General features: G+C 37.7%; 1 protein-coding gene and 1 pseudogene across 2 annotated transcripts in view; both read left to right on the forward strand.

The window, feature by feature from the left end:
- CCDC30 (coiled-coil domain containing 30) overlaps nucleotides 1–14,403 on the forward strand; it is a 125,659-nt gene that overhangs the window by 50,078 nt on the left and 61,178 nt on the right. The window contains exons 11-12 of one of the 2 annotated variants that reach the window (XM_057707378.1): nucleotides 9,091–9,216; nucleotides 10,988–11,125. The exons of the other annotated variant lie outside the window; for it this stretch is intronic. Coding sequence (XP_057563361.1) covers nucleotides 9,091–9,216; nucleotides 10,988–11,125 — 264 coding nt within the window. The remainder of the gene's footprint in view (nucleotides 1–9,090; nucleotides 9,217–10,987; nucleotides 11,126–14,403) is intronic. 2 annotated transcript variants of the gene reach the window in all.
- LOC130835697 (transmembrane protein 256-like) lies at nucleotides 10,362–10,705 on the forward strand (annotated as a pseudogene).

A 14,403-nucleotide genomic window follows, 5' to 3' on the forward strand; every position in this document is an offset into this window, starting at 1 on the left:
ATGACATTCTGGATAAATGAGCATCTACCTTATTTTAAAAGATATTCAGAAAAGACGATCATATAGTTTTTCTCCCTAATGTTTAATATTATGAGGGTGAGTCAAAAATTATCTGCACTTCGGTTATATTAAAACTTCTGTTGGCCACACTGTCTTCTCAGTGCTTTCCATTTAAGGCTTCTGTCTCCCCAGTCACTGCTGTGCAGGTGTGAATGCGTTACATCAGTTCATTGGTAACCGTGGTGAGAGCAAAAAATGGTTGCCCCACTTGTGATTTGCATGAAAGAAGAGCAGCATGCAGTGATTTGTTTTTAGTGGTCTGAGGGTATACCTGGTGCCGTTATTTATCAAAGACTTCATGTGTGGTATGGAGAAAGTGTTTTGTCACAAAGAAGTGTGTATGAATGGATAGAGAAGTTCAGGGAAGGTCACACAAGTGTTAGCCATCAAAAAGGAGCTGGAAGCCCGTCCACATCCACAGCTGATGACAACATTGAGCATACACGTGAAATGATTCTGTTTTCTGGGATTCTCAGGGGCCAGTATTGGAACATTATCAGGAAAAAGGTTCAACAATCAACAGTGCTCATTACAGTGAGATGCTTATTGAAGACCTGAAGCCTAAACTTTGGATTAAATGCAGAGAACTGCTATCCAAGGGCATTGTGATCTTGCATGACAATGCATGTCTGCACAATTCTGCTCACACTGTGGACACTCTGCAAAAACTTTGTTTTGAGGTCTTAAAGCATCCTCCCTATAGTCCTGATCTTGCTCCATCAGACTTTCACCTGTTTGGTCCCCTGAAAGCAGCCCTACAAGGGTGAAGATTCACTTCTGATGAAGAAGTGAAGACAGCAGTGCATTCATGGCTCGCAGCTCAGCCTAAAACATTTTTAATGAGGGAATACGAAAGCTTGTTGATAGATGGACAAAGTGTATTGAAAAGCAAGGAGATTGTGTCAAAAAATGATGTATTTGTCTTTTCTAAAAGTTAATTAAAATAAATTCTATAGCCAGAGTGCAGATAATTTTGGACTCATCCTTGTAAGTGTCAGAAATTTTTTTCTGTGTCTAATCTCAATCCTCTAGGCTGTGATAGAAACCAGTTTTCTTTTCCTTGTCATCAAGACTTGAAATGTGTGTGGATTTCTAAAATAATAAGCCTTTATATTGCCTCTCACTGACCCTTTCACTTACTTCATCCCACATAGAGCCAGCTGGAATGAGGTAATGAGGAACATTGTAAGTAAATGTTTCTTCTCTTTAAAGTAGAAGTCTTTAAAACTAGAAAAGGTACTCAATGAATAAGTAGTCAATTATACTTAAATGATTTTTTAAAGTCATTTCCTGAGGAAAGAGGATGTAACTATAAATAAATTTTTGCCTTCAAAGTTCTCTATTAATCATTCATGAAGAAAAACCTCAAGCTTCCTTGATTGTGTTTAGCAGCCGGGTGATGGTGATATCAATAAGTATTAAGTAAAGGGTCATTCTCAGTAGAGGAATTAAGTGAACTGAGTGCTGTAACCAGTAGGGGAAGAGTAATGGCCCTTTCCCATGAGCTCATTTCCAGATCTTGACCTAGTGCCATGCTTCCCTTGTCATGGATCTTCAGCTTTTAGACAGGTACTTGGGTGTCTCATGCAATTATTCCTGACCTCTAAGTTCTTTATTTTCTGTATCCTACAAAAAGTAAGTAAAAGGATAGACAGTAAGATTTAAGTGCCTATAATGTTGTAATGACTCTGCTGGATGGGGAGTTGACATAACTCATTTAATGTTAACAGAAATTTGGAGAGGTAGGTATCATTCACCCTGCTTTACAGATGAGGAAACCAAGATCACAAATGCACAAATGTGGAAGTCAGGATTTAAAATTTCAACTAACTACAAAACCCATGTTTTTCCCACTGCAACTTCCAAACTGTGCTTCAGGGATTCTCGCTGTACAGATGCAGATCTCTAGGTCTTCTGCCTCCACATCAACCAGAGAACCTCCACTTGTGGGCGCTCTGTAGACAGTTTCCCCATAAGAATTCTTTTAAAAATAAAAGGAAGAGGGGAGTCAAAAAAGCAAATAATTTAGAAAACCTGTCCCTTAAATCAAGCAGACTCCTCAATATATGACTATATTCTTTACCCATTTTTATATGCAGACAGATTTACCATTAAATAGGCCATCTTAGTGATGCTAGTATCCATGTTCTCAGAGAAAATGCTTAAAATAGAAGAAATGCTAGGTATCTGGTGGGAATAACAATAGTCATGATATATTGAGCATTTGTTGTATGCCATGATTTTGTTTTACAAGCATAATCTTGTATTATACCTATAACAGCCCTCCCCAAGGTAAGTAGGAACTTGACCAAAGTCAGAGCCAGGAATTGATCCAGGTTTGTCTGGCCCTAGAGCTCATTTTCTACATCTTACCAACTCTCGTGAGGATTCATAGAGAGAACATATTATAACTCATGGGGGTTACAGCATGCCAAGCACTGAGCACGTTTTAAACCGTCTCTATCAGGAGGTGATGACCGGGCAGTGTTTTATTCTCTACAGGGCCTGCATCCACCATCTCATTTAACTGTGCCCGTGAGAGAGGACAGCACAACACAAGCACACGGGGGGATGGCAGTAACTCTTGTCATATGGTGCCTGGGAGGCACAATTTGGTTCAGAGTATCAGATGGCCCCCACCTTTCAGATAGTAGAACATTGAAAGTGGAAAATTCTGAGCTGTTAAACACTGTTCTCCAGAGTTGTTGGCGCCAACCCCGTGCCAATGAGGCGATTCCCTAGAAGTCTGTTAGTCCTCCTCTTTGCTTACTGCTGGCTGACAGGTGAGGTAGGAGGCTTCCTTCAGCTGCCTAGAGGTCTCTATGTCCCATTGCTCGTGTCTCACGTTATTGTGGCCCCTTTCCTGCGTGTTTCTGCTTTAAACTTTGATCATCTGTCTCCTGAAGTACATAGAATTGCCTAAGTGCGTGACTATATTTAGTATGCCACAAATTATGGTAAATTTCAAGTATATATTCTTTTGAAAAGCTATCTCTTAAAAGTTATAGCATTAAAATACATGAGATTCTTGTTCTGAGAAAACGAAAGAAATGGGATTTTTCATTTTTAAGAGTTGAAACATTTCCTGCACTTGGCACTGGGGCATCTCAGGTGGTGTCAGTAGACCCTTGTCTTGAGTGTTGAACACATCAGCTTGTCACACGTGGATGTGCAGAAATGTTTGCCGGTGCAGATGGCAGCTGATGTAGAGGGAGAAGCTGATCCAGGGGAAAAATATATCCTTCCCTGTATCCTTGTGCACTGCTGCTAAGAAGTCAACATGATTCTTAAGTAGGTTTTTTGTCCATGCTGCTGGACAGGAGGATGTGTAAAAGTTACCCTTGAATTTTAGCATCTGTTTTTCTAGTAGCATTACCCATTTTTTCCACCTCCTCAATTTGGGATTGCTATTTCTGTTTTATTGATATTAAACATGAGAAAGGTAAACTATTGATAACCAACTTTACCAAATTAATGAATTTATTTTTTTAATCAGTAGGTTAAATTAATACACACCTGGCAGTAAGTTATGAACCTAGAAATATAAGCAAACTCCAGAATACTTTCCGTCAAGTTTAATTAGGTAAAAATCTTTGGTGAATCAACTCTTTCCTTTCTTCAGCCCAAGTAAAGGAATATTTTTATCTCTGAATTAAATTAAAAACTTCAAATTGAAGTTTCTTTTGAAACCTAATTCTGAATAAAAGTAATAAGTAATATTAATGTTGGTGTCTTCTGTTTCTGAATTACATCTAAATACTCATAAACCTCCTTTGCATTTAATTTTGTTACTAGGCCAATCAACAATAACAAATTACTTTTGAAAAGTTAAAAAAATAAGGTAAATTATCAGCTTGATTAATTCAGAATCATCAGGATTGTGGAGTATGTTTTTCTAATAGTACTTGTTCCCTTTGGTTAAGCTGCCAAACAGAGCAAGGGCTCAAATATATAATAAAGCAACTCTCCAAAGGATCCAAGACCAGACAAAAGGTGAAACTTGTTGGTAGAGGATATTTCAGGGGTGTAGCTTCCAGAAAAGACACTTAAAAAATGTAGCTTATCTTTTCAGTATTTTTTTAAAATAACACATATATGTATTTATGCTAACTGATGGTTTACTTGGATTAAGAGTTCCCTCTTAGAGCCTGAATTATCAGTAATATAGGAAGACAGACGAGAAACCAGTATGAAAGGTCAAGAGACAGTGAAAGTACAAGATTTGAATGAGGTAAGAAATAAAAAGATCATTTTTTCAATTACATTTTCTAATACAGATGAAGCAGATTCCATAAGAATGCTTAAGAATTACTGAAAATAGGCAGAAGGTATGGTAAATTACATCCTATGATTGTGATCAGTGGTTACAGAAAACCTTCCAGAATTAGTCATTCAGGAAGGATCCCATTAAAAATGTATTTAAGATAAACTAGTATGTTGAAATTGTAAGGATGATTTAAAGGTGTTGTCCAACTAAAGAGTAAATGTGAAAATTCTGAACAATCCGATAATAATATAAACTGCCATTTATAGACACTTTTTATAATCGAGGTGCTCATGTATGCCTAGGCATCATTATCTCTATTTTTCAGAGGAGGAAACTGAGACTAAGAAAAGTTAGATAACTAGCTCAGGGTCCCACTGTTGGTAAATAGTAGGACAGGTCTGGTAGGACTCTTTTCTGACATATCATTCTGCGATTCCAAGTTAGAGAGTATAGACTTGTCAAGTTCATACTGCTCCCTGACTGGCCAGTCCAAATATGTACTTAGTTCACTTGACAGGTTTGCTCTGCCAGTGCAGAAGAGTCTGCAGCTTCATGGCAATATTACGGAAATTCTCTCGATTCTCACTCTGTATTCACTAAGCTGCATTTTAACCTCAAGTTAAGTTCCTAATAGGTCTTTGTACACAAAAGAAAATACACTTTGGCAAGTCTGAATAAAGTAGATATTAAAAGTAAGGGCTAGACAGTTTCACAGGTGAATTCTCCCAAACATTCAAATAAGAATTAATACCAAGCTTTCTCAAACTCTTCCAAAAAATAGAAGAGGGAGGAACACCTTCAAATTCATTTTATGAAGCCAGCATTACCCTGTTACCAAAACCAGACAAGGTACCACAAGAAAAGAAAATTACAGTCCAATTTCCCTCATGAACATGGATGCAAATATCCTCAACAAAATGTTAGCAAACTGAATTCAGCAATGCATTAAAAGGATCATACTCCATGACCAAGTAGGATTCATTCCAAGGATGCAAGGATGGTTCAACATCTGTAAATCAATCAATGTGATGCATCACATTAACAAAATGAGGGATAAAAATTATACGATGCATCAATAAGTGCAGAAAAAGCTTTTGAAAAAATTCAACATTCATTTATGATAGAAACTCTCAACAAAGTGGATATAGAGGGAATGTACCTCAACATAATAAATGCTATATATAACAAGACCACAGTTTATATCATACTGAACAGTGAAAAGCTGAAAGCTTTTTCCGCTAAGATCAAGAATAAGAAAAGTACGCCCAGTCTTGCCACTTTTATTCAACATAGTATTGAAGTCTTAGCCAGAGCAATTAGAGAAGAAAAAGAAATAAAAGTCATCCAAATTGGAAAAGAAGAAGTAAAACTGTCACTAGTTGCAGATGGCATGATAGTATATATAGAAAACTCTAAAGACTGCACCAAAAAACTGTTGGAACTAGTAAATTAAATCCAATAAAGTTGCATACAAAATCAATATATGAAAATCTGTTGCATAATAACAAACTATCAGAAAGAGAAATTAAGAAAACAATCACATTTACAATTGCATCAAAAAGAATAAAATACCTAGGAATAAATTTAACAAAAGAGGTGTAAGACCTATACACTGAAAACTATAAGACATTGTTGAAAGAAATCAAAGACACAAATAAATGGTAAGATATTCCATGCTCATGGATTGGAAGAATTAATGTTGTGGAAATGTCCACACTATCCAAAGCAATGTACAGATTCAATGCAGTCCCTATTACAATTCCAATGGCATTTTTCACGGAAACAGAACAAACAATCCTCAAGTTTGAATGGAACCACAGAGGACCCTTAATAGCCAAAGCAATCTTGAGAAAGAACAACAAAGCCAGAGGCATTATGCTCTTTGATTTTAAACTATATTAAAAAGCTGTAGTAATAAAAACACTATGGTATTGGCATAAAAACAGACACATAGATCAATGGAACGGAATAGAGAGCCCAGAGGTAAATCCACACATATATGGTCAATTAATTTATGACAGAGGAGTCAAGAATATACAATGGGGAAAGGATAGTCTTGTCAATAAATGGCGCTGGGAAAATTGAACAGCTACATGCAAAAGAATCGAACTGGAGCACTACCTTACATCATACACAAAAATTAACTCAAGATGGATTAAAGACTTGAATGTAAGTCCTAAAGCCATAAAACTCCCAGAAGAAAACAGACAGTAGACTCCTTGACATCAGTCTTGGTGATGATTTTTTGGTTCTGACACCAAAGATAAACAAGTGGGACTCTATCAAACTAAGAAGCTTCTGCACAGCAAAGGAACCTATCAATAAAATGAAAAGGTAGTCTACCAAATGGGAGAAAATATTTGCAAATCATATATCTGATAAGGGTTTTTTTTAAATAAATAAATTTATTTATTTATTTATTTATTTATTACTGGCTGCATTGGGTCTTTGTTGCTGCCCACAGGCTTTCTCTAGTTGCGGAGAGCAGGGGCTACTCTTCGTTGTGATGCACGGGCTTCTCATTGCAGTGGCTTCTCTTGTTGTGGAGCACGGGCTCTAGGCGTGAGGGTTTCAGTAGTTGAGGTGCATGGGCTCAGTAGTTGTGGCTCTCAGGCTCTAGAGCACAAGCTCAGCAGTTGTGGCGCACGGGCTTTGTTGCTCCGCAGCATGTGGGATCTTCCCAGTCCAGGGATTGAACCTGTGTCCCCTGTATTGGCAGGTGAGTTCTTAACTACTGTGCCACCAGGGAAGTCGCTGATAAGGGATTAATATCCAAAATATATGAAGAATTCATACAGTTCAATAACAAAAAAAAAAAATTGATTAAAAAATGGGCCAAGAGTCTGAATATACATTTTTCCAAAGAAAACATACAGATGGCCAACAGGCACATGAAAAGATGCTCAACATCATCAGTCACCGGGGAAATGTGAATCAAAATCACAATGAGATATCACCTCACACCTGTTAGAATGGCTATTATCAAAAAGACATGAAATAAGTGTTGATGAAGATATAGAGAAAAGAAACCCTTGTGCACTATCGGTAGAAATGTAAATTGGTGCAGTCACTATGGAGATTGGTGCAGCACAGTATGGAGATTTCTCAAAAAATTAAAAATAGAACTACCATATGATCCATCAATTCTGCTTCTGGATATTTATCTGAAGAAAACAAAAACACTAATTTGAAAAGGTATGTGCACCCCCATGTTCATTGCAGCATTATTTACAAAACACCCCAAGTGTCCATCAGTGGATGAATGGAAAAAGGAAATGTGGTATATATACACAATGAAATATTATTCAGCCATTAAAAAAATAGTGAAATCTTGGGACTTCCTAGGTGATGCAGTGGTTAAGAAACTGCCTGCCAATTCAGGGGACACAGGTTTGATCCCTGCTCCAGGAAGATCCCACATTGCCACAGAGCAACTAAGTCCGTGCACCGCAACTATTGAGCCTGCACTCTAGAGCCCATGAGCCACAACTGTTGAGCCTGTGTGCCACAACTACTGAAGCCCACGCACCTAGAGCCCATGTTCTGCAACAAGAGAAGCAACCGCAGTGAGGAGCCCATGCACCACAATGAAGAGTAGCCCCCACACACTGTAACTAGAGAAAGCTCGTGTGCAGCAACGAAGACCCAATACAGCCAATAAATAAATAAATAAATTTATTTATTTATTTGTTTATTTAAAAAAATAACGAAATCTTGCCATCTGCAACAACATGGATGGACTTTGAGGGAACTATGCTAAGTGAAATAAGTCAGAGAGAGATAAATACCATATGATCTCACTTACATGTGGAATCTTACAAAAAAAAATCATGGACATAGAGAATAGGTTGGTTGTTGCCTGAAGCAGAGGTTTGGGAGTGGGCAAAATGGGTGAAAGAAGTCAAAAAGCACAAATTTCCAGTTATAAAATATCCATAGGGATATAATGTATAGCGTGGTGACTATAATTAATAATACTATATTACATATTTGAAAGTAGCTAGGAGAGTGGATCTTGAAAGTCCTAATCACAAGGGGAAAAATTGCAACTATATGTGATGATGGACGGTAAGTATTGTGGTGATCATTTTGCAAAATATGCAAATATTGAATCATTATGTTGTACACCTGAAACTAATATAATGTGCTGTATCAATTATACCTCAATTTCTTAAAATAAAATAAAAATAAGAGTGAGGGCTTATAAATTAGCCTTGATTTGAATCCCAGTGCTAACTGTGTGACCTTGGGCAAATTACCTAATCTATCTGAACCTCACCTATGTTCTCTGTAAAAAGAATATGATCATAGTTCTAATCTCATAGGGGTCCTAGGAAACAGAATTAGATAGTGCATGTGAAGCATGTGCTGTAATGTCTGACGTATGGTGAACGCTGAATAAATAGTAGTTGCTGTCATTATTTTTGCAGTTACTATTATTATTACCGATTTGGTAAGATCACAACGATTCCTCATATTTAGTAGGTGCTTAAAACTTACAGAATACTTTCAAAATCACATTTGGCTCCCACTCTGAGAGCTATGATGTACATAGAATAAGTATTAGTTCCATTTCACAGCCGAGAAAACAGGCTTAGAGAGAAAAACCTATCTTATGAGCTATGGTGCCATAAACTATTTTTCCCAGGTTCGTCTCTCCCTTAGATGACTTTATAATTGAGTTAGGCAGAAAAGTATTATCAGAATTTATAGTATACATGATTATAGTATATAGAATTAATTATGTAAAATACTTTTTGCAGATATTGAAAATGAGCCAAGAAAAAATTGAAATATTTGAAAGTGAGTTGTCAGAAGAGAGAGAAAGGAAAAAGCAATTGACGTCTGATCTTAATACTGTGCAGAAGGCTTTGAAAGTTGAAAGTGAGGTATTTTGCCTTTCAGGATGTTATTTTCCTCTTTTTGCATTTGTAATTTAGGGATTTCATGTCATCATTAATTTTTATTTTAAAATAAATTGTAGTTACAGAATATTATTTATATCAGTAACAATGGGGTGACTGTTGTTTCTCCAGGCTGAGTTCCAACACTAGCCAAAAAGAGTCCTTTAAGTAGAAAGGATTTGATTATTATGGTGGTCATAGAGTTCTGGACTTGTCTCTCCATTTTTAACTGCTGGTCCTACCATCTTGGAAAGGTCTATCAGGAGACATAGCAGCCTATATTTGGAAGAGAGACCTGGAAGTGAGTTCATGGACGTCTAGATCACTAATTTAGAGGATGGTGACAATCAGTCTGCAGGGTGGGTGAGAGCAAGTACAACACCCTAAATCCCATGTTGATCACCTGTAGGAATTTTCCATGAAATGAGGTAGGACATTGATACCACCTGCCCTCTTGTTATGGTTTTGGGTGGCCACTCCCTACCTTCTTTCCTTTTTGCCCAATGCCTTCCTCATCAACTTTCCTCCCTCTCCAATCTCAAGCCTTTGGAAATACACCAAGTAGCTCCTCTCCTAAAGTAAATTTTATGTCATCTGTCCTCTTCATAGGGCACCATGGCCGGGCTCTCAGGCCCCATCATCTACCAGTCAAACACTGCATATTCCATATCATCAATGCAGAAATTTGATAAAAATCTACATCTAACTAAAGTGTTTTCTCTCATGAATATGGAAAAAAAAATCAGAGGATTAGAGGAAACTCTAGTTGATTACATCACTGAATATGCATTAAGTAAAACAGCATAATTTGTAGTGAAGAACACAGTGTTTGAAGTCAGTCAGACAGTTTGAATCTCAATTTACCACTTCCTGGCTATATGGATTTAGGAGATCACTTAAGTTCTCTGAGCCTCAGTTTCAATAACTCTACCTCATGGGGTTGTCACAAGATTAAAGGTAAACCACGTAGCACCTGTCCTATAAAAGGTAACTTTAAAAAGATATGTTTTAAAACAGGTAATATAACTAACGCAGGAGTTGCATAATGTAGGCATAGCTAGAAACCCAGTCTTTGAACCTATAAATGAAAGAAATTTAGGAATGTTTATGGCATGTGGCCATCCATAGCCATGGCCAGTCCAGGGGCTGCTTTCTGCTGCCTGGGTGCCTTGTCCAGAGCCTGGACCTTCAGCTTGGCCTCCTGCAGGGCACACGGAGCCCAGCTCCTGGATGCCTATGGGAAGGAGCTGTTTGACAAGACCAACAAACACACCACTTCTTACACAGCCTGGAGCTGTTAGGGGTGCCCCTGTGCAGAAAGCCCCTCTGGGCCGCTTGCTGCTAGCTTCTGGAACTACCTTATTTTGCACCAGCTTTTACTACCAGGCTCCGAGTGGAGACCCCCCGTGCCTAGACTTTGGCCCCTGCAGGAGGGAGCCTGCTCCTCTTGGGCTAGCTTGCCTTGGCTCTTTGAGCTTCCTTGTGTTTAATTTCTGGGTACTTTTTTCAGAATTGGAGCAGGGAGGGGATTAAAAGAGAAAGGCAAATTTAGAAAAAGAATGTTTCGTTTAATTAATTGACTTGAGGAATCTTTGCTTTAACTACTAAGAAAGGAGTCTGTCTGCCAGAGGATAGGTTGAAATATTTAAAGCAAAAAATTTGTCAGAATCATTTCAAACATTCCTTTTAGCAATAGTATATCTTTTCTATGGAAAGTCTTATTTTATGCTACTAAATATTGTCATTTCTTAATCAGGAATTGCAAAAATCAAAGTCAGAACTTATATGCCTTTATAATGAAATTCAAAGTCTTCCAGGGGCAGCAGGAGACAGAGACCATTTTTTAATAGCGCATGACCTGCTACAAAGAGAGAATTCTGAATTAGAAACAAAGGTGAGACTGGATTATTAAGTATTTAAATGTTCGATGTATGACATATCTTTTATGGGGATGATTTAAAAGGAAACTAATTTCAGTAAGAGATGACTTGGAAACTGGAGTTTCTTTTATTATTGTAGAATAAATTGCCATACAGTGTGGACTATAAGTCAGGTTGTATTTCAGGATAAATATTCAGACTTCAGCTAGTACTTCACTCTTAGGATTAATCTATGAATTTTTTACTTTAAATAAACTTCCCAATGGCTTAGTTTTTAGAGCACATATTATAATGTAAAAGGTGAACTTAAAAATAGAACTATCATATTCCACTTCTGGGTATATATGCAAAAGAACTGAAAGCAGGGACTTGAACAGGTATTTGTACACACTAGTTCATAGCAGCATTACTCACAATAGCTACAATGGGGAAGCAACCCAAGTGTCCATCAGTGAATGAATGATTAAGCAAAGCATGGTATACACATACAATGGAATATTATTCAGCCTTGAAAACAAAAGGAAGTTCTGCAGTATGCTACCACATGTACCTCCAGGATGAACCTTGAGGACATGATGCTAAGTGAAATAAGCCAGCCGCAAAAAGACAAATACTATATGATTCCACTTATAGGAGGTACTTAGAGTAGTCAAAATCATAAAGACAGGAAGTAGAATGCTGGTTGCCAGGAGCCATGGGGAGGGAAAAATTGAGGAGTTGTCATTTAATAGGTAGAGTTTGTTTCACAAGATGAAAAGAGTGGGGTGGGTGGTGGCGATGGTTGCACAACAGTGTAGATACGTTTAATACCACTCCACTGCACACTTAAAAATGATTAAGGTGGTATATTTTGTTTTATGTATTTTACCACAATAAAAAATGCAAAAAACAGAGGTTTACTAAAATGTCTTCAGCTTTTAAAACTTAGAATCAAAGCATCTTTCCCAATTTTACTGAAAATTAGGCTCATACTTAGAAGTAGAAAAATGTTTAAATGTCCCAACCCCAGTTCATTCCCCAAGTGTGAAAATGACACTGCCAGGCGAGGGTTAGTCCAACACTAAATGGCGAGTTTGCCAGTAGTGTGATTTCTAGAGTCCTACCTATTAGGTTACCACCAGCTCCTGGTTGAAAAATTCCCTTCCTCAGCCACTCTCTTGATGTTGATTAAAATGGTGGGAAGGACTACAGGCTTGAACACAACAGTTAAAATACACTGGGTTATATTTTAATACTACATTTGAAGTGGAGGACTAAATCAAAGCCTTATTTATCCTATGTGAAGTTGTTACCCTGAATCAGGGAGCAAGTTGCCGAGGGATTGGGACATAGTTCAAATGTCAATCGTATGTGACCTAAGGAGGGAAAGGTCCAGCAAATAGGGTTTGCTGCCTGAGAGGATAGATATGTAGGGCACATCCTACATCTCAGCTTTGTTTGTGGGACCTTGTCAGCAAGGTGAGTTTTCATCACAATGTACAACTGAAATATCTTGTCTTTCAAAATATTGTCAAAAAACTTGGCATAGAGAATGAAATGAAGTGAGAATATAATATAAAACCAGAGATATAGATCACCGTCCTGGTAATCTGGTTTTCTCTCTCTTTTAAAAAACTTTTTATTTTGAAGTAATTTCAGACTTACAGAAAAGTTGCAAGATAGTATGAAGACTTTGTATATACTTTTACCCCTCCAAATGTTGACATAGTACACAACATGTGCTTTATCCGCCTCTCTGTCTTGCTTTACACACACACAAACTTTTTTCCTGAGCCCTGGGAGAGTAAGTTGGAGACATAATATTCTTTTAGCCCCAAATGTTTCCATGTATGTTTGCTAAAAGCAGTGACATCTTTTTAACACAGTACAAGTCTCAAAATCAGGAAATTAATATTAATATAGTACTATTATCTAATCTGCAGCTTGTATTCAAATTTCACCAATTGTCCCACTTTACAGCAAAAGGGCAATTTTTTTCCTAGTCCAAGGTCCAACCCAGGACTGTACATTGCATTTAATTGCCACATCTCTAAAGCTCCTTGAATCTGCAACAGTTCCTCATCCTGTCTTTGTTGTTCATGACTTTGCTATTTTTGAAGAGTACACATCATTTATCTCAAAGAAGGTCCCTCAGTTTGGGTTTCTCTCATGTTTCCTCACAATGTACTTTAGGTTACGTAATTTTGGCAGCAATACTACGGAAGTGATGTTGCATCCTTCTCGGTGCACTGAGTCAGAAGACAAAAGGATGTCTTTTTGTTCTATTTACTCTGGATAAGGTACTATCTGTCCAGATTTCTCCACTGTAAAGTTATTACTGTTCCTTTTGCAGTTAATAAATATCTTGTGAGGAGGTATTTTGAGACTGTATATATTGTTTCCTATCAAACTTTTACACATGAAACATTGCAATTTTGAAGTTTGATTTGTTAATTATTTTCCAGTTTCTCTTTAGAACATAGAGTGCTGTAGACTTAAAGATAGTCTTGCTAAGAGTGGCTTAAAAAAAATTGTATTTTGTGTGTTTACTAAAGCCCCTGTTTTATAGGCTGTGGTTTTATTTAGGCCACAGAAGGGGGTGTGTTCGTGTAGGCGAGCTTCCTCAGTTTACAGGTACGCACACCAGACGTGGGATATTAAACGACTACCAAGTTGCCTGGTGATTTTCAGCCCAAGCTGTGTCCTCGCCACTCTGGGCCTCAAGCATAAAGTGGAACAATCAACTAAATACTTGATGGTACTTGATTATGAGACTGAGCTATCTAACCAGGATAAAATTTTGGTAGGGAGCAACCTGAGGAACGGAGTTCATCCCATTCCACAGCATCTGTGCCAGGAAAGGTCCTATGGATTTACCTTTCTTCATGATAGAGAGCAAAGCTGCCCTCCTGCAATATCCACCAATTTGGTCCTGCGAGAATCCAGAATATCTAGAAAGCGCTTAGTGTCAGAGTCACCTTCCTCTTCAGCCACCTTCAGCAGTTCTCAGTTTGTTAGAATGTCAAGTCTAAATTCTGTTTGGCTTTCTTTTACTTCTTAAGAAACTAACATTTATTATCTGTATAATGTTTAAATTTCTATAGTGACTACAAAAATCGGTGATTAAGCAGCATTTTGGCATCTGTTTTCCTGCTTACAAAAGTAAAGCAAGCTCATTAAGGAAATCCTTGTCTTTTGGGTGCCTTCATAACCTGATCCCTGTCCTCAGTCTTGTCTTGTTTCCTTGGCTCTTCATCTTGCAGCCTCTGCTCCAGTAAGACCGTCCTCCTCGCTTCGGCACAAACACTTCATA

This window comes from Hippopotamus amphibius, chromosome 1, assembly GCF_030028045.1.
Source record: "Hippopotamus amphibius kiboko isolate mHipAmp2 chromosome 1, mHipAmp2.hap2, whole genome shotgun sequence".
Taxonomy (NCBI): domain Eukaryota; kingdom Metazoa; phylum Chordata; class Mammalia; order Artiodactyla; family Hippopotamidae; genus Hippopotamus; species Hippopotamus amphibius.